A 20,453-nucleotide genomic window follows, 5' to 3' on the forward strand; every position below is an offset into this window, starting at 1 on the left:
AGAAACAAGTTCAGAACCTAAAGTAGAGCTCTCAGGAGACCAAAGTAGTTTTTTTTGCTCCTTACCACCACCAATACAATAGTTATAAAAAAGTTCTCAATGTCCAACTTTAGAGTATAGTAAATAGCAATTTTATAATTTAGTCCTAAAATGTAGTAGTTGCTAGTGATAAATTCATTTCAAGAAGTATTTAGTCTCTCAAGGGCTGACTAAACTAACCACTTCAGAAAATTTTGCTTTTATTTATGATCTCACCTGCAATTGTGGAACAACATATCAAACATTTAATCTTTCCAAAATCTCAAGATAACTTGCTTATATATAAAACACTATCCCATTACACAACGCAGAAACTGAATACAAAATGACATGGTTCAAATCAAAGGTGCTAGGTAGTACCTAAATTTCAAAGGTTTTCAAATAAAGCCAGGAAATAATGGGAACATGGCTTTCAGAAAGCAAGTTAGAAATGTCAGCACTAATATGAGGTCATCAAAATCAACATAACCAATTTGGGAAAACATACATATTAAATTCATAATTAAAAATCAGATAGCTCCAATAAACATTTTTTCCTTTAATCCTATACTACCAGATAACTCTGTAACTCGACTTACAGAGCTCAAAATTCTAAGTCAACTCTGGCTCCTTTAACTTTTCAATTATATTTGCTATAAGTTAATTATTTAATTAAAAGTAAAATACATATTACAAAAGCTTTTGAAAGAACAGTATGCTGTTTATTGCTTTTGTTATTCTCTCCCTAAGATAAGTTAATGGTCTAAAATAAGTTTGCTAAAAGTCAATTAGCCCTATTTACTATCCTTATTTTCATTCAAGTTTTATATGTAAAAACTTTGGCTTCAAAAAATAGGATACAATAAAAGTTCAGGAAAGGTAAAAAACAACAACCAAAAGTTCACCATTTCCTGTTTTGTTCCTACGAACAATTTTAAAAAATCATTTGAAAAATTATATTCAATTTTCCAAAAATACCCATTAAATAAAATGTCATACAAAAGAATTCAGTCCTCAAGAACTAATAATACTTGGTCAAGAAATTACAATTCTTTTTTTTGCAAAACTGGTCATAGAATTCAGGACTTTGGAGTATGTTAATATTATCAAGAAAAGCTGAATACTAACTACTACTCTCTTCATTTGACATGCATATACTTTTATAAGAGACTATAGGAGATATATTTTGGAACCCCATAGTATTTTTTTTTCCTGAACCACACACCACTAAACAAAGAAGTACAAGCAAACACTTTTATTTCATCCTTAACATCAATGATTTACTAGTTAAAAAAAAAAATCATCCCAGTTCCCTAGTCAATAAAATGAAAATTTCTAGCATTCTCTTTATTTGCACCGACCTGTGATTTCTATATTTAGAAAACATTATAATACAACAGTAATTACAGTCTATTTTTGCAATAACATTTTAAAAAGCCATCATGATAGGAAATATAATACAAATCTTCAGTATGTTTCTTAGTATAGGAACACAATTATCTAGAAATAATCCTGTCACATATGACAAAATCATATCTAAAAATGAGTTCTTCTCAACATTGTTTTATTTTATAATTACTGAGAAAATATAACTTTATCTATCTAGAATATTTAACTATAAAAGTAAATCATAAAGTATGCTTTGATTTGGGTAATCAGGTATTTATATGCTGACCTGTAAAGACAGCAAATTCATAAATTTTATTACTAATTTCTATCAAAGTAATCAAGAACGTAATAGGGAGCTTTCATTTGATTATAATTATTTAGTAAGCAGTAAAAAAAGTCAACAAACTCATAGAACATGTGTCTTGAAACTCCATCCTAATATACTAGTCAGACAAAAGGGAATACTTATCTGTAATCACAAACAAAAGATCTTTGATCCTGAAGGTTTGCTATTTAATATTAACTTAAAATTCTTTTCACAATTTTATTAGAAAAAAGTCACATAATGAAGAGATGGTAGAAGTAAAAACCACGTAAAACATCTAATCTATAAAAATAAAAGCGTTAATATGCTAATTAGACCAGACAGCCAAACGACCTTTGGGATGATCTTCTGGATAAAGCCGGGGCTGTGAGGGCTGAGCTCCTTGCACGAATTTCATGCATCAGGACTCTAGTTGTATAATAAGCATACATACAAACTTTTCTTAAATGACTGATTCAAAATAATTCTATAGCAGTTAACCTTGTCTAAACAAATAAAAAAAGGTGACAATACAAATCTATATTAACCTAATTTGTGAAAAATGCATGTGATATAAAAATGCTAATGTTCATTTTAGTAGTCAAGCACCGATAAAAACACTTGGTACATAATAGGTTTTGGATCTGTAATATAGAATTACCAAATCTCAGTTGTTGCAGATAAAAATGAAATTAAGAAGCTAATTTGAGGTACGAGCATTAGTAATAAATATGATAGAAGAGAGACACAAAGAATTATAAAATATAATGAGGAAAATAAGAGTAACTTAAAAATACTTTTTTGACATTATAATATTTGCCCAGAATAAGAAGTGTTAATGAGTTTATTTTACCTTTATCTTGAACTTCTTTTGAAAAGCGCTCCCTTTCAATAGCTGATTCTCTCTCTATTCGCTCAATTTCAGCCCATGCATCCAATTCCACTTCATCGTATATAGGTCCCTGTTGTGATACCTGTTGCTGATTCTGTACCACAGAAGTCTGGGGCTGTTTGGTAGCAACTGAAGTGTTCTGTTGTAAAACAGGCACTTGATTTGCTGGAAGGAATGCTGTTTGTTCTTGCTGCGACAAACACTGAGCAGCATTTAGTGGGCAGTTTACATCCTGTGGAGTAATGGGTGTTTTTGAAGTCTGTCCTGGGTACTGCACATTAAAAGGAATATCATTTTCTGAAACATTGCTATTTTCCATACCAGAAAGCATATCCTCTTGTTGATCCATGTCTGAAGACCTTACACGAGAAAGTCTTAATGTAAGTTTAGTAGAGTCCTTGGATGGAGAACTAATGATATCATACATTGCAGCTTTCTCATTCTGGTCTTTTTCATCCTTGCCTAATTTCATTTTCTTTTGCTTCTTTTGTTTTCTTTCTGGAGAATCTAGCAAGATATCTGGTGGAACATCTCGAGGTGATGAACAAGGTAGAGGCTGAGATTGTAGGATTAATGGTGGTCTTGACCCTAGAAAAACAATTCAACAGGCAGGAATGAATAGTTATGCTAATTTTACATTTTCTTATATTGTGATAGAAATAATAAGTTATAAGAGTGATGCTAGAAAAAATATTAGGAAATTATCTAATCCAAGCTACTTAGTTACAAAATACAAAAAGAAAGCCTCAAGACTTGTCCCACTATGGTCTGTTAGCTTGCTGGGAGATGATCCAGATTTCAATTGAAGTATGGCTATCATTTTCCACACCAGTATTATTTCTAATTTTGTGCCAATACAGTCAATTGAATACTTACTTGTATAAGAAAATTAAGTGGGGGAAATTACAATTAGTCTTCATTAACTTCACAAATTGTTGGTGAAGTACTGATTCATGCTTTTATGTGGTCTTCTCAATATCTCTCGACTTAACATCATTCTCTCTTTAGCTTATTAGAAAACTATGCAAGTTTAGCAAATTTCAAGCAAGGCTCAATAAAAATATCTTCAGTCCAGATACCATTAAATTAACAAATGCTATATGATATAAGAGGTTTTAAAATGCTAATTAAATGCAAAACTTTTAGTTAACTAACTGATGAGGGAAAATAGCATCGTTATATTTCAGAAATGAAAACATAATTATATCTGAATAATGTATACAATATATTTCTTGCCATTAGAATATTTATTAAAAGTTTTAAAATCCATAGGAAATTATAAAAATTGGTTAAGATGCAAGTGCTTTATAAAAATAACTGAAACCTAGACTTGTCTTAAATTAAGATTTTACTGTTTAAGTATATAAATATTTAAGTGGTTTCCATGATACATAAATCTGATTTGGGAATCCTGTTAGGGAAAGTAATCAACACTGTTACCAAAATTGAGTAAGATAGTTAAGAAAAAAAGTACAGTGAAAGATTAAGTTTAATAATGGAAATCTTGAGAAATGAGAGAGCAGAGAGGGGAGCTATTTAAGAAAAAAAAATCCATGAAAGAAGTAAGAGAAAAACGGTAGATTCAATGTGAAATACGGTTTTTTTGTGGGGTATGTGGCTGGAGTGGGGAGGATAGAGAAAGCTGATGGATAATTTCAAATGTTTAAGTGAGGTAAGAAGTTTGTGATTTGTAAAGATCACTGGATATAAATCTTGTTCTCCAGTTAACCCTTTTAAAATCCAGTGAGAATGATACTGTATATATCTAATAACACTACCAATAGTTTATAGGGGGTAAGAACAGATTTATTTTTTTCCTCCAATAAATGAAAAACAAGAAAATAGTTTTTGGTATTCTGAATTACAATGTTTGAGTTGCTATAATTAACTTGAAATATGAAACGCTGACAGAAATTTTAGTTACAATAATACCTTTAGGAGTTCCATCACTTCCAGCAGGGGAGCATACTGACTGTGGAGACCTCAATGGAAAAGACGCAGCATTCCTCAGTGTTGAAGAATCTCCATCCTAAGAATAGAGTATAAAATTTGTATCTTGAATGATAGGAGAAGCTTTATAGAAATCTTAAAGAGAACCAATAAAAGACATAAATTACTGACAGGTAAAGTGTTGGTACCAATTCAAAAGCATAATTCTTCTGCACTTTCCTGTTTTCTTCGTGGTATATCTTAGAAGAATTGAAAGTGTATCCAAAAGAATCAACAGCCTACGCATGGCAATGAATAAGAAAACGGGTATTACTAGTACACTCCACTTTTGTTTGCTATTTCTACAAAAGGAGCTGTGAACACCCTATCAGGCTGTAAATTTCTCAAGAGCAGCATCCACTGTCATCTCTGGTATTACCTTAGATACATGTAACTTTTGTGATAATACCACCAAAACAATAACAAGTCAAATTTCCATAATGTGGAATATTTTAATATCATCAAAGTAACATTAAAACCCAAGGAAAAAGTTTTATAAAGGTCTTAGAGGGAAAAAGATCTAAGTACTAATAAGTAAGGTTCTTTATTTAAGAGAACATTTTTGCGTGAGCATATATTTAAAAATAAAATTATACTTCTTCATTAAGAACCTAAACCTCTAGACCAGGAGTTGGCAAATGTTTTCTGTAAAGAAACAGATTAATAAATACTTTAGGTTTTTAGGCCACATATAGTTTCTGTCACATAATGTTCTTTGTTATTTTCAAACTTTTTGAAAATGTAAAAACCATTTATAGTTTGTGAGTCAGACTATTGGTCAGTTTAACAACCCAGCTCTAGACGAAGCTCTGTGGTTACGTACTGGAACCATACTGTTCATAGCCAGATTCTCAGACCTAGCATAATCCTTGATATACAGTAGCTATCATTAAAATTATGGAATTAAAGTACTAGGTTATGAAACAAATATTAGAACTACTTTATTACCTTAATTACAACTAATATATTACATACGTCACTACTTAGCCTGTGCACCATGTGTAGGTAGTCATCACTTGAGCCATGTCTAGGATTATCACCATGATGATTAGCTGAACTGCCAGACAATGGACCAGAAACTTTATTATCATGTATGTTTCTCAAACCACCTGCAACAATGGGACTTGATACCGATGCTGAAATTAATAAGAATAAAAAAAAGCTTTATAAACTTAAAATTCTTAGAGGACAATAATTATTCACAAGAAATATTTTAAACATACATAAATTACAGAGAATAATATAACGAGCACTCATGTACTAACTCTTCAGAGCCTGATCAAATCTTAACACTATTACATATAATTCAGATCTACAGACATGCACTTCATAAGGCGGTTTCAATCAACAAAGGACAGCATATATCAGGGGTCCTCAAACTTTTTAAACAGGGGGCCAGTTCACTGTCTCTCAGACCGTTGGAGGGCTGGACTATAGTTTAAAAAAAACTATGAACAAATTCCTATGCACACTGCACATATCTTATTTTGAAGTAAAAAAACAAAACGGCAAAAACACCCGCATGTGGCCCGCGGACTGTAGTATGAGGACGCCTGGCATATATGATGATGGTTCCATAAGATTATATAATAGACCTGAAAAATTCCTATCACCTAGTGATGTTGTAACACTGTAGCCATCATAATGTTGCAGTGCAAAGCATTATTTACATGTTTGTGGAGATGCTGGTGTAAACAAACCCATATTTATCATCTATCCTATATAATAAAAGCCTAATATGCTCAATGTCCAACTGTTTGTTTAACCATTTTACCAGTCGCACTGACCACCAGGGGCAGATGCTCTGACCGGTAGGTTAGCTTGCTGCTGGGTTCTGGTGGATCAGGACTGAGCGAGATGGGCCGGACATGCCTTGGAGCCAACATCCCATGGTCCCTCCCCGGTGGCCGGCCAATCTCCCGCAGTCCCTCCCCGGCCTCTAAAATATTTCTTCTAATTAATTTCCTTTTAATGTGCACGAATCCGTGCACCAGGCCTCTAGTATATATATAAAAGCCAAGTGACTGGAACGAACAGTCTCTATGATGCGCACTGCGGCAGCCAACTGGCCGGAGAGGGGCCCCGATTGTCCCCATCCTCCCGCAGACCCTCCCCCTGGCTGGGCCCACCCCCGATCAGCCCCCTCAGCCCCATTGGGGGCAGGGCCAGCCAACCTCCCGCATCTCCTCCCCACCGCTGGCCAAGCTCCCATTGGCCCCCATTGGGGCAGGCCAGCAGGACGCCACCCATGCACGAATTCGTGCATTGGGACTCTAGGAGCAATAGGCTATACCACGTAGCTTAGGTAAATAGTAGGCTACACAATCTAAGTTTGTGTAAATACACTCGATGATGAAATGGCCTAATAGTGCATTTCTCAGAAAGCATCCCCACTGTTAAGTGGCACATAAATGTATTTTTGAAAAGAAGCAAAACATTAGATATGGCTGAAGGTCTCCATATATCAGCATATTCTTCTCTATTCCCTTTGCCTTCTGTCCTAAAAGTAATATATTTCAGAGTTCACTCTACCTTTTTCTTTACATCTTTGCTATGAATGTATTCCTAAATAATATCTAACATTGCTTTGCACATTATGACTTTACATAAGTGGTATATGTATATATCCTTCTGTAACCTGCTTTTAAATTCAACATTATTTTGAAATTTATCCAGTTTTATACATGTAGTTTTAAATTCATTCATTTTCAAATATATATATTCTGAATAATGTACATAATTTATTCATTCTTTATTTTTTTATTTCAGAGAGGAAGGAAGAGGGAGAGGGGGACAGAAACATCAATGATGAGAGAGTATCTTTGATCGGCTGCCTCTTGCACGCCCCCTACTGGGGATTGAGCCCACAACCCGGACACTTGCCTGGGCAGGGAATTGAACCATGACCTCCTGGTTCATGGATTGACACTCAACCACTGAACCATACCAGCCAGGCAATTTATCATTTGTATGTTAAATGTTTAGACGGCTTTTTGTTGTCATAATGCTGTAATGTATATTCTTGTATATGACTTCGTTTTTTACAAATGTATCAAGAAGTGAAATTGCTGGATATGTCCATTTAAAAAAATGTTTTTATTGATTTTAGATAGAGAAGAAGGTAAAGAGAGAGAGAGGAGAGGGAGAGGAAGGGAGAGGAGAGAGAGAGAAATATCGATGTGAGAGAACCATCAATTGGTTGCCTTCCGTACACACCCTGAGCAGGGATGAAACCTGCAACCTGGGCATGTGTTCTGACAGGGAATGGAATCCGCAACCTTTAGATGCATGGGATGATGCTCAACCAACTGAGCCACACCGGCGAGGGCTGGATATGTCCATTTTTAAGTCCTATCATATATTAACAAATAGCTTTCCAAATTACTTATGTCCACTTGTAGTCCACTGGTGGTATATAACAGTTCCTACTGCTCTATATCCTTGCCAACAATTTCTGTCAATCTGTAGATCACAAATGTCTCTGTCACTTACATCTGCATCCTTGATTAACAGGTAAGCCAAGCATCTTTTCATAGGTGTTGGCCATTCAGAATCCCTCCTTAATACAACATTTTAAAAATACAGTTTCCTATATTTTATTTTTAAAGTTTTATAGTTTTGTTTTTTCACACTTAGGTCTTTAATTCATATAAAATTTAGTTTCATGTGTGGTGTGAGATAGGAATCCCAATTTTACTTTTACCATATGGATAACTGCCTAAGTATCATTTAGTAAAATATCATTCTTTTTCCATTAAGATATAACATAATACGTATTAAGTTCCATTTGTTCATGATTCCTAAGCTCTTTATCAAATTCCACTTCGAGATGTTCTGCTCTTCCATGCCTTGACCAATATTACAATAAATCTTGATTTCTACTAGATCAAGCTACATCTCATTCCATTACAAAATTATCTTACCTATTCTTGAATTTTTATTCTTTCAAATAAATTTTTAGAGGCAGCTTAAATTGCATAAAAACCCTGCTTGGGATTTTTATTAGTATGGCATTAAATTTATAGATTTGAAAAAAAATTCCAATCTTTACCATATTGAGTTCTTCCATCCAGGAAGATGGCATAACTCTTTACTTTCTTAGATTTTCCATCCCCGGTTGGGGAGCATACAGGAGGTAATTGATCAATGTTTCTCTTTCATATCAACACTTCTCTTTCTCTCCCTCCCTATTCCTCTCTCTTAAAAAAATAAAAGTAGAAATAAAATTCAATAAAAATATCCTTAGGTGATTTAGGGGGAAAAAAGATAGGTGTTATGAATGACAAGAAAATTATCATGTAGAAATGAAAACTGAAAGCAGACTAGATGATATAATATAACTGTTCTTAATAATTTTAGGGTAAATGATTACAGTTGGTATTTATATAGAAGAATTTCCATCTTTTTAGCAGATGTATTTAAGGGCAAAAATTCATAATACCTGTTGCTGAGGGGGTTCATTGTGCTCATCTTTCAAATTTTCTGCAGGGTTAAATTTTTTATAATATAAAATTTAAAAAGTATTTTAAATGCTACCTTGCACATACCCTAAATTCCCTTATATATTCGTTTCATTCTGGATTCTTTCCTGTTCCATTTATCTATCCACCTTTTCCTTACCACAATAAATTTTCCTATCTGTAATAATAAAAGCATAATATTCTAATTAGACTGGACGACCTTCCGGACGACGCCAGGGCTGCGAGGGTCGAGGACCTTGCACAAATTTCGTGTATCGGGCCTCTAGTTTATAATAATTTTAATATTTGAGTGGGCCTAATCTCTGAGTTCCATTTTTAGTTACTCAAGTGCCTGAGAATTTCCAAGAAACAATACATTACTGAACAAGCCCTTAAACTATATTATTCTTTTAATTTTGTGATTTGAACTTATTTTTCTAAAAAAGCTGGTTTTATCTTGCTAAAACAAACCAACAAAAACAGTATTGCGAGTAAAAACCAATGTTCCTTCCTACACATGTGTATGTGGACATTTCCATGGGCAACAAATGTGTCCTATTAATGACACTTAAAATGTTCCTCATACCTATGTGTGCCAGAGTATACTACTTCACAAGTATCAAGAGCCTACATACATACATACTTATGTTCAGTACTCACACTAAATTCTGTAAATTTGAAGGTATCTATTCCAAATGTTTGATTTGCCTACTAATTTTTCCTTGAGTTAGTGTATAAAATAGTTTCAACCTAATATTTGATTTTATGACTTTGGAAAATCAGAAGTTGGCTGTTTTGATAGATGACAGTTTAAAGCTTATAGTTAAAGAGTTAATAAATGAAGAAAGTTCTGACCTCATACATAATAAAAAAAAAAAGAATATACATAGGAACTAATGACTGCAAATGTTAAAAATTTGCTGTTAATTATGGGGGACAAAATCATGTATCTGTTTTATCTTTGCACTTTAAAAAGTTTCTCCAAAAAAGTACAAAAAAAAGTATGTTAATGAGAAATCACTTAGTAGCCATTTCATACATACTAATGCAATATAACCTTATAAAAAGACCTCATATTATCAACATTTGCCTTCGACAGAGAACTAGTATAGTAATCTAATCCCAGAAGTTTTTGCACCTAAGATTATTAATTTTCCTCTTCTTGTACTGTATTTACTTTATAGTAAAATTTTCACACTATATACTTTATCAATTAAAATGTAAATTTTCTTTGGCTTAGTGCCATGTAAAAAGGACAATTATAAAGCAGTTCCTAATTTCATAACTAGATATACTCAGTTGTATTAAAAACCTAACCCAGAGTCAAAATGACACTGATCCTTTTATCTTCCAAATGAATTTCCAAATGATAAATGTAACACATTTTTAAAAAATAATGTAAGCCATATCTTAAGAAAAATGTTTATTGATAAATAAGTATACAGTATAGTTTGTGTTTTAAAAATTATAAAAGAAGGAAATGAATTTGCTTAAAATAACAGGTAATCTCTTTAAATAAACAACTGACTTTCTTACCTTGCTGCATCTGTGGATGTGTTGTGTAACTTGAAGGATGGGAATATGGCATGTATCCTGCAGGGCTTTGTGGGGCATATGGACTAGGCACTGGGCTATTTTGTTGTGGCATAAATCTGTTCCCAGAGCTTGTCTGTGGTGGCACAAACCGGCTAAAACCCAAAATCCAAATAAACAATATAAGGAAATAAAATAAACATGAAATTTCACTGTCATACAATTTTCCAAACTCTAATTTGTCTAAAATACAACCTATGCAAACAGAAAAAATTTGAAAAATAGTCAGATATACCAAAATCATTCACAAATCATAATCTAAGAGTTACAATAAATAGTTTGAAAAAATTGAGATAATTCATTTATTTTACTTGCATAAAAATATCCATTTGTTTAAGGCATATAAAGCCATGCCGCCCAAGTTCAACTCCATAAATTTTCTTATTTATCTAAAACACATTGGTTATTTTAACACATTATTTTGTCTGAATGAAATCAAGTTACTAAAATGATAGCTACTTCAATCAGTATATTACAGCATTTCCACATATAACATTATAAGGCAAATGTTCATATGGGTTAATATTTAAGACTAAGCATTTTAATTTCTTAACTACATACAATTAACCATCACCTAAATGTATGTATATACTGTATATTCACAAGCATATTCAACATAGAAAACATTATATAAATTACCTGGAGGGGCTATGTGAGATAGTGGTTTGTTGATAATTGGAAGATGCAGGACTACTGTGCATGGAATTCTGAGAACGTTTATATTGAGACATCATCATTCCTAAACAACACACACAAAGATGGTAAACATATTATTTTCTTCTCAAAGTAGCCTTTACATGATTTAAATCAGTTGTTCTTTCAAAAACATAAATATCCTTTTATGATACAATTAATCTAAGAACAGATTAAATTTAAAAATTTTTTAAATTTTTAAATTTTTTAAATTTTTTACTTGCTTAAAGTCCCATCATTTATCCTTAGAATTTGAAAAGAACTTTTAGAAGTCACTCTAGCCCTAGCCGGTTTGATTCAGTGGTTTGGTTCAGTGGATAAGCCTGCGGACTGAAGGGTCCCAGGTTCAATTCCGGCGAAGGGTACATACTTGGGTTGTGGGCTCGATCCTCAATGTGGGGTGTGTACGAGGCAGCCAACCAATGATTCTCTCTCATCACTGATGTTTATCTCTCCCTCTCCCTTCCTCTCTGAAATCAATAAAAAACAAAAACAAAAAAATAATGATATGAAATTAAAAAAAAAAGTCACTCTAACCCCTGATCAAATATTACACACTTGGTCTTCGGGTGGTTTTCTATTAAATGGATTACTTTATTATGTACATCTCCCATCCTTAGGAGGTTAATTTCACAACACTGTATGTTTCATTATAATTCAGGTGTAGGTTTTTAAAAATACTTTTAAATTATTATTTTTTTATTACAGACCTAGGTTTTTTAAAGTATTTTATTTAGGGGCCCAATTAGCTGCTGCAATCCATCTGAAAATCTTTTGATGCAGAACAGAATGATCCTATTCTTTCTTCCACAATAGTTCTTTGCCACATATTAAGGATTAAATAAATATTTGATTAATGAGAGAGAATGTAAGGGTAGCTTTCAGATTCTCAAATTTCTTTTCAAGCTGGACACTGTTCCTTCAATAGTTACACAAATGTCACTTTGTTATACAGGAGATAAGAAAAACTCAATTATTTAGACATTTGTAAATCAAAGATAAAACCTTTCATTAAACCTGAACTTTCTTATGGTATGCATAGCCTATCTTTTTGGGAGCTTCGAACATCACATTATATTCCCAAATTTCACTTCCTGTTATTGATGTGAAAAGTGCCTTTCACCAGAAACACTGAAACAGAAGCGATGAGTTCATTTGCCAGGAGTACCACAGAAGGGATTCTAGCCTAAGACAGTGGTTGAATGAAATGAGGACTCAAAATCACCTCAAAGTCTACCAGAGTAATACTAAAGTGTTTTCCTTTTTATATGGGCTAAATTCCAACTTTTGAGCTTTCTCTTCCAGTTCAAATTCAATACTAAATCACATGTTCCATAGCTTAATAATTTAATTACCTTAATTATTGTTGCTGGATTTTTTTTTTAAACAGGGAGGGCAATATTTCATAAGATGGGAATTAGAAAAACAACACCTGAATTAACAGTCATCAGTGGGACAAACTGGAACTAGCTAGAAAGCAATTGTTTTATAAATGAAAGGGACAAATGAAATTCTAATAGTTCTTTTTGATTATCTCAAAGTTCCTAAAAAGTATAAATAAAATGATTTGCATATTATTAAATTTTCTCCATGTGGGACTCATTTACACCTAGCAAGCATCGCCTTTTAATATTTTAAAGCCAACTATCACTTGAAAAATGCTTAGAAAAAAATAACATGCAGCCAAAACCGGTTTGGCTCAGTGGATAGAGTGTCGGCCTGCGGACTCAAGGGTGCCAGGTTCGATTCCGGTCAAGGGCATGTACCTTGGTTGCGGGCACATCCCTAGTAGGGGGTGTGCAAGAGGCAGCTGATCGATGTTTCTCTCTCATCGATGTTTCTAACTCTCTATCCCTCTCTCTTCCTCTCTGTAAAAAATCAATAAAATATATTTAAAAAAAATAACATGCAATTAATTTTTAAATGCTAGTTTATGTTTTTACAGAGTAGGATATGGAGAAATCTAACATTCTGTACTAAAAAATAAGTATACGTTAATATAAAACACAAAATGTGACTGAAAGGTAAATCCTCTCCTAGAAGAGTTTTCATTAGTGATTTACTACCCAAATTAAATGTTTAAAAGTATAAGTTACCAAAAAGTAGTATAAATAGCCTGGGAAGACTTCCTTTATTCAATCACATATTTACATTATATTGTACTACATGTTCCTATCCTATTAGTCTTTCTTCCAATCAACGATCTCTCCAAATTATCTTTCATTCCAACATTCTTCCAGAGCAAGTATAATTCTAATTTTCCTTTCACAATTCAGATCTGTTTCTAGCTTATTAGTTCGATTGAAGATACAATCTTGTCCTCCTTACCTGCCTTTGATTTGCAACAAGGTGAGTTAAACAGAGGCAATTCTCTTTGGGGAATGGATAGTTAACTATGATATTGTTTTAAAAACACAGTTCACACACAAATATACAAAATCAACCAAGTAATTACTATTAAAACAAACAAAACTAAGAGATGGAATGGGGAACTTCATAGAGGTGCTTCCAATAAATCTGGCAATATTCTTGAATATGATTAATCAATTAAGTAAATTAAATCTTCTTGAATTGTCTAAACTATTGCCTTCTGACTACTTTTAGTCTCAAGAGCCATGCAAGTATTTGGGCTTGACAAATTCAGTAAGCTTCAGACTGGAACAATGCTCCTAACTCAAAGTGCACCTAGACTACATAAAAATTGTACCTCTGTTGGACATCATATTTTTATGACTTTTATAATATTTATTATAAATAGGTTTTTCCTTAATAATAACTTATCATAAACCCATTTTTTCATTGCTAAGAAACAGAAGTATAAAACCAAATTCTACATGGCTATAAATGTAATCACCATCAACAATGAAACTAATACCTGGTAGAATTATTTATACATGTACTGCATGTTGAAAAGCTCGGCAAATATTTTTATTGTTTGATTAATGAAAAGACTTCTTTCATACCAATTATACAATTTTCTAAAAAAAAATTCCTAAAGCTCTTAGATTGAGTAAACTAATACATTCTGAAATTATCTAACAAAATACACTTTAAACTTGGTCTAATTTTCAAGAAATTTAGTTGCATATAAACTGTAAGAATATTAACATCCATTTAGTTTCCTGGCTGGATTCAACGTATAAGTGCAGCATTCATAGGTAACAGGCTAGCTTGTTAAAGGAGACACTTCAATTTAAGTATTACATGTTAAGTTCTGATATGGATCCATAAAAAAAAATATACTCCAAAATTCAATTATTATGAACCTCACCACTTTGTACATATTTGTTCTGCATACTTTTCTCCCTGAAAACGTTAGGACTCCTTGCCAGGACGGCCTGCAACAAGACTGGTATGTCGCCTTCTGGATCATCACTGCCAAGATTATCTTTCAACTCTCTGGCATTGAAAAAATAAATATCAAAAATTAAAACAGTGATTGAGTGGTTAAGAATTTCCTATTCTACATTAGTTAGATAGCAATTCACAAATGAAATTCAGAAAGGCCGAGACAAAAATCAAGAAGAAGAGTTACGGTACAAAAACAAATCACACAAGTATGTCTAACAATTTGATGGATTTTTGAAGATGCTATTTCTGGGAGAAACAGAATGATAAAAAATGACAAAGGAGGGTTCTTCTAGGACAACCTTTTTTCCCCCTTCCATTTTAAACAGGAAAAAAAAAAAGCCCAAAACATACTTTATGAAACTATGAGTTTAAGGATTTTCACATCACTTTCAAAGCAGAAAACAGTCTAAACTATTCAAAATAGCCCTGGCCGATGTGGCTGTTGGTTAAGCGTCATCCCTTGCACCAAAAGGTTGCTGGTTTGATTCCCAGTCAGGGCACATGCCCAGGTTGCGCGTTCGGTCCCTAGTCAGGGTGCTTGGGGGGGGGGGGGGGGGAAGCAATCGATTGGTGTTTCTCCCTCCCTCCCTTCCTCTCTTTCTAAGATATCAATGAAAACATTAAATAAGTAAGTAAATAAACTATTCAAAATAACAATAAGTTACAGAAGTGACAATTATGTACAGAAGTTGGAATCTGGGGTTGGAATAGATTTTCTTTCTCCTTTACATCTGAGTATGAGTCAGTCATTTTGAGAATGTCTTCTGAATGAAATACTATTGCCACATTAAGACAAGACTCAGAGATTATGTAATTTTTTCATCTTATATTGTTTTCTCAAAGTCATGAGGAAGAAAAACACACAAAAAAACCAAAGCAGTGGTTAAGCATATTCACAATTTTCAATAAAACTGAAAGTGAGTAGCAAATTAAATTCATAACTATGTAAGATAAATATACTCAGTATTTAAAATTTTACATTCTGCATGTCACTGTTCCACTCATTAAATCTAACAAAAACGATTTATAAAGATGGTGTCCAATGGTGAGATTCAATAAATGTCTAAGGGCAATCTTAAAGTAGCTTTCCATAAAATAAATTATAACTATATTTGTACTGTTTCGCTTTATCTCTTAAAATATTTGGTGAAAAATGTTAAGTATATACAGGTGTAACAAGTGATGTAGTATTTAGACATTGCTAAATTTATCGAGTGCCAAAATATTGGTATTATACTTTCTTCTGATTTTTATCAATCATTTCTCAGTTTCTCCAGCAGCAAATTCACATTTAGTATTTCACCTCAGAGCTATCAGTTTTAAACTGGCCCTAAAGTATGTATTGTATCTAATGGCAGAGACCTTTCCACTATCATGTGCTTTATCCTCATTTCTCTAAATAACGAATCTTTAAATCTAAAAATAAAAATAAAAAAATTAAAGGATGGAAAGACACATGAGTATCACTTGTAGTGGGATAAGGATGAGATTTAACTTTTTATACACTTTTGCATTGTTAAGATATAATTATGTACTGCTTTTGCAATAAAAAGGAAAATTTAACAAGTATACTTATGTGCAAAATTTTATATATAAGTATATGATTTAAGTTTATGTCATTTTTAATAGTCTATTGTGTGAAAACACACACCTTTGTTCAGATTGTACAATAAATCCTTGGGAAAATTAGTCCCTAATTCTGCAGTAGCCTTCCATGGAGTTAGTCTTGAGTTCTTCTTTTACTTCCCATGAAAACCTTATAAGCCTGCTCCAAATAAAGCTAGCAGTACTGTCCCTAGTAAGTGGGAATTCTAACCACTCTAACAATAACAAGAAAAAGGGAGATACCTTCAAGAGCAACTTTAGACCTCTGCACAGATCCATCTTGATTGGTATCTCAAGATTATTACAAAGTATTGAAAAGATCTTTATAGAACTAAATGGGTCAGAACTACTGTCTCAAAGTAACCATGGCCTACTTAAATCACATTAATATCTCATCACAGAGGCTATATTCTCACTTGGATAGTGTATATTTTAACAATAAACTATATATCTAATTTTTTGATATAAGAAGCAAAACCAGGATTACTGATTCTCTTGTTCAGAACAAAACTTTTCACTTTATTTTAGATTGTACTTACATGTGATCTGTTGATACCTGGTTGAGGGTATGGACAAGCTGTGAAACCAAATTATCATCCCTACAGGCCAAAAGGCAATTCACCTCTTCTGCTATTCGTGCATTAAAAAGAAGGCTCTTTGTAGTTGTAGCAGGTAAAGGGGATGGAAGAGGCAGCTGGTTCAGGACTATTTGGAATAAAATCAGATGATTAGAAACTGAGTTACTGAAATAAGTCACTTTAGTGCTTATATATATTTTGGAATTAAAAATGTTATAAATATCAACAACATTTTTTTTCAATGTGAATATTATTAAAAGACATGCCTCCTTTCCCTCAACAAACCCCAATTAACTCTACATAACTCCTAAAACATCACTTGGACTATAATAAATTATACTACTCACTGAGGATAAAATTCAGCTCCTTTATATTTGCATTGATTTTTCCTACCTTAAATTTTTATTAACTTAATAAATAAATAAGTAAATAGACAAAAGGTAAGATTAAAACTAAGTAACGTCAAAATACTGAGAATCTCATTTATTTTTGCTTATAAGATTTATCAGAATCACTAGTACTCTCACATAAAGAAACGAAGTAACAAAACCTTACTCTTCACCAGACTGACAAGTAACATGCATCTTAAGGCTTAAGTAAATACAAACATAAATAGTTCACTTTAGCAGAACATTTATAGAACAGGACTCTGGAGGTAGAAGAATATCTAAGGTTTTTTGCTTTAAGTTATAAATTCCTAAATAGTTATCTCCTCTCTTCATTCTATTCTAAAAAGCAAACAAAAGAACATAAATGGTTTACAGTACTTTGTATGTGGCTTAATTTCTAGCACCTACTTGGTATAGCTATCATGCTGCTCAGCTCCAATTGGTACTAACAAAATTTTTATTAATAAAAACCCAGGAAACAAATTATTACTTGCTGAAATAATGGGGAGGACAAACAAAAAGAAATCCCTGGTAGTATATTTGATTTTGCACTCAGGTAGATTGTATGAGTTTACGCCTTACCTATAACAAAGTTATAAACTAAACAGTTTTAAAAGCTTTCTTAGCTGAGTTATCCTAAACCCACCTGCTACTTGTTATCTCAGACCTCATCAACTAGCCTGCTACTTTCCTAACTTCAAAGCTGTAGTCTGTTATCTCTCTTACCCCTGCTAAAACCAGCTGGAAATTAACAGAAAAATATTATTTGGGGAATACTGAACACAGATAAAAACATTTCTTGAAGTTATTTTCTCATAGCTCCTTTATTATAAAGCCTTAAACATTGCATAATGCTACACAAAGAAAAGGATGCCAACTTCTCACCTTCTATCCTTCCTTCTCATATAATTTTTTTTTCTCTTCATTTATTCAGGTAGGATGACATAGGGACTAACTAATATTGTGGGTAGCTTTCTGCACCATTACCCAGGGATAAAAAATTAGAGTTGCCCACCAAAAGAGTAAGTCCCTAAAAAATGTTACACTACGTAAATCTCAAAAGAATGACAATGTTTTTTTTAAATTTAACAGTTCAGAGTAAAATAGGCTGTTGATATCTATGACAAAGTCCAACAGATAGATACTGAGCACGATATCCAAAATAACCATCACTAAAAATTAGATTGTTGGGATATCAAATTTTCTTTGAAGGGGAGTTCTAGTTACCATTTCTCTAAATGCTTTTTAAAAACTCTGTATCAGTTCTTACGTGCAAACCAATGCTTCATTTTTTATTTTTCTTAATGCTTGGTCTCATCAAACAAAAACATAGTACCACTTCTAATGGGTCCTTAGGATGAAACACAAAGTAAGGTCTTACCTACTAGCAGTTGACTACACTAGTTTTGTTACTTTCATATGTATGACAATAAATCAAAGGAAATAATGATGATTATCATTCAAAATCTAAAATCTTAAAAAAATTTATTTTGTTACAAATACTTTTTGTTGTAGTCCCTCTAAAAATCATTGTTAACACAGACTAGAACATAAACTAGATAAATTAACCAAACTTACGGTCTGTGAGACTTGCAATCCCCGCAAGAGTAGTGATGGGGACATGGGGCATATCCCCATTCATCCTGAAGTTCTGGAATGGTGTTGCCGATAAAAATACTTAGTTCAGGTGCCAGCTGTCATTACTTCCCATTTCCCAAACACTAAAATGAAAAAGATACAATTATTTGTAATATGTCAAATATATTATTATTAGGGAAATGCTTATAAAATATAAATTTTTCTGCTTTTCTTGTTTGTTCAACCTATATAACAACAACAGCTATAGTTCATGTACTACTTACTGTATGTTAGGCACTGCAAAGTGCTTTGCATATATTAACTTATTTAATCCTCCCAACAAACAAATAAGGTAGATACTATTATTTTCTGCATTTTACTGAGAAACTTAATTTACAGGAAATTTAAAGTAATTTGTGGAGCAAAGATTAGAACCCAAGCAATCTGTCTCAAGAGTCTCTGTTACCAGCAGACTGTATTACTAGACAAGGATACTAAATTTTGACAAGCACTATAATTCCTTTGCACATCATTAACATATTAAAATCTAGCTTCAACTCACCTTGCTAGCTATGTCTCTCACTACTTTCCTACATAAACCATCCTCTCCAATCAAGCTGATAAAATTACCTTGAATCCACCTTGTGTTCCCTCATTGTTATTTATTTCATAATATATCTCCCTACCTAGGTAGCCCATTTATACTTTAGTCCAATTCTTATAATTCTTTAAGATCCATGACAAGTTCCCACTACTTCATGAAACTCCGTGCAAATTCAACCAAAAGCCATTCTACCTTAATCTACTCCAAATTTACAACATTTATTGTCCAACATTCTTTGTAAATAATTATATATTCTTTTGTGATATTTTGTTGAAACATGTCTTGTTTCATTCTTGTATAATTACCTAATGCTCATGTACTTATCTTCCTATCACTGCATGCTTCTTACCAATCAACCAATCAATCAATCAGTCGCATAATATACAAACACAGGCAGGACAAAGAAAGACATGTGTTGTTAATATTTTAATATTCCTATACAATGACTTGGTTGACAAATATTCAGTTTTTATTATATTACTATTTGTGTGTGTATAGACATTTTATAAAATTCCTGAACACCCTTTCCATTATTCTGTTCCCAATTTTTCTCATCTTAATTTCAACATGTGGTTTTCGGAACATTTATCTTTTCTTTAACAATATTTGTGTGAAAACTTTCTTTTTGAAGTATATAAGACATTTTAATAAGTGCACATTTACCAAAGATATTCCTTAGTTAAATACAAATAAACTAATAAGCAAATGGAGATATACTCCACAACAACTAAGACATAGTGCTAAAATGGAAAGCTGAATAGTAATTTTCAGTTTAAAGATTTCCATTTTTTGGAGGGTTGTCAACTTCAAAACAGTGAAATAACACTACTAACTACCTTTACTCAAACAACTTACTAGAACTTTGCAAGAAGTTTTTGTTTCTTTAAGTAGAGGTATACAGGTAGTTAAAATTAAGAATTTTCTTTCTCCTCACTTTTATTATAAATATAAGATAAACTGACAAAAGTTCACAAAACATATATGTGTCTTTTAACAGAGTTACAAAGTAA

The 20,453-nt window shown here is 32.5% G+C and overlaps 1 protein-coding gene across 1 annotated transcript in view; it reads right to left on the reverse strand.

Moving 5' to 3' along the window:
• Positions 1 to 20,453, reverse strand: part of NIPBL (NIPBL cohesin loading factor) — a 182,181-nt gene that overhangs the window by 93,678 nt on the left and 68,050 nt on the right. The window contains exons 2-9 of the mRNA XM_008155585.3: positions 18,840 to 18,982; positions 16,834 to 16,999; positions 14,610 to 14,737; positions 11,285 to 11,384; positions 10,589 to 10,740; positions 5,568 to 5,728; positions 4,536 to 4,632; positions 2,565 to 3,191 (exon numbers count right to left, since the gene is read on the reverse strand). Coding sequence (XP_008153807.2) covers positions 2,565 to 3,191; positions 4,536 to 4,632; positions 5,568 to 5,728; positions 10,589 to 10,740; positions 11,285 to 11,384; positions 14,610 to 14,737; positions 16,834 to 16,999; positions 18,840 to 18,903 — 1,495 coding nt within the window. The 5' untranslated portion in view covers positions 18,904 to 18,982. The remainder of the gene's footprint in view (positions 1 to 2,564; positions 3,192 to 4,535; positions 4,633 to 5,567; positions 5,729 to 10,588; positions 10,741 to 11,284; positions 11,385 to 14,609; positions 14,738 to 16,833; positions 17,000 to 18,839; positions 18,983 to 20,453) is intronic.

The sequence above is a fragment of the Eptesicus fuscus genome, chromosome 4 (genome assembly GCF_027574615.1).
Source record: "Eptesicus fuscus isolate TK198812 chromosome 4, DD_ASM_mEF_20220401, whole genome shotgun sequence".
In the NCBI taxonomy this organism is placed as follows: Eukaryota; Metazoa; Chordata; class Mammalia; order Chiroptera; family Vespertilionidae; genus Eptesicus; species Eptesicus fuscus.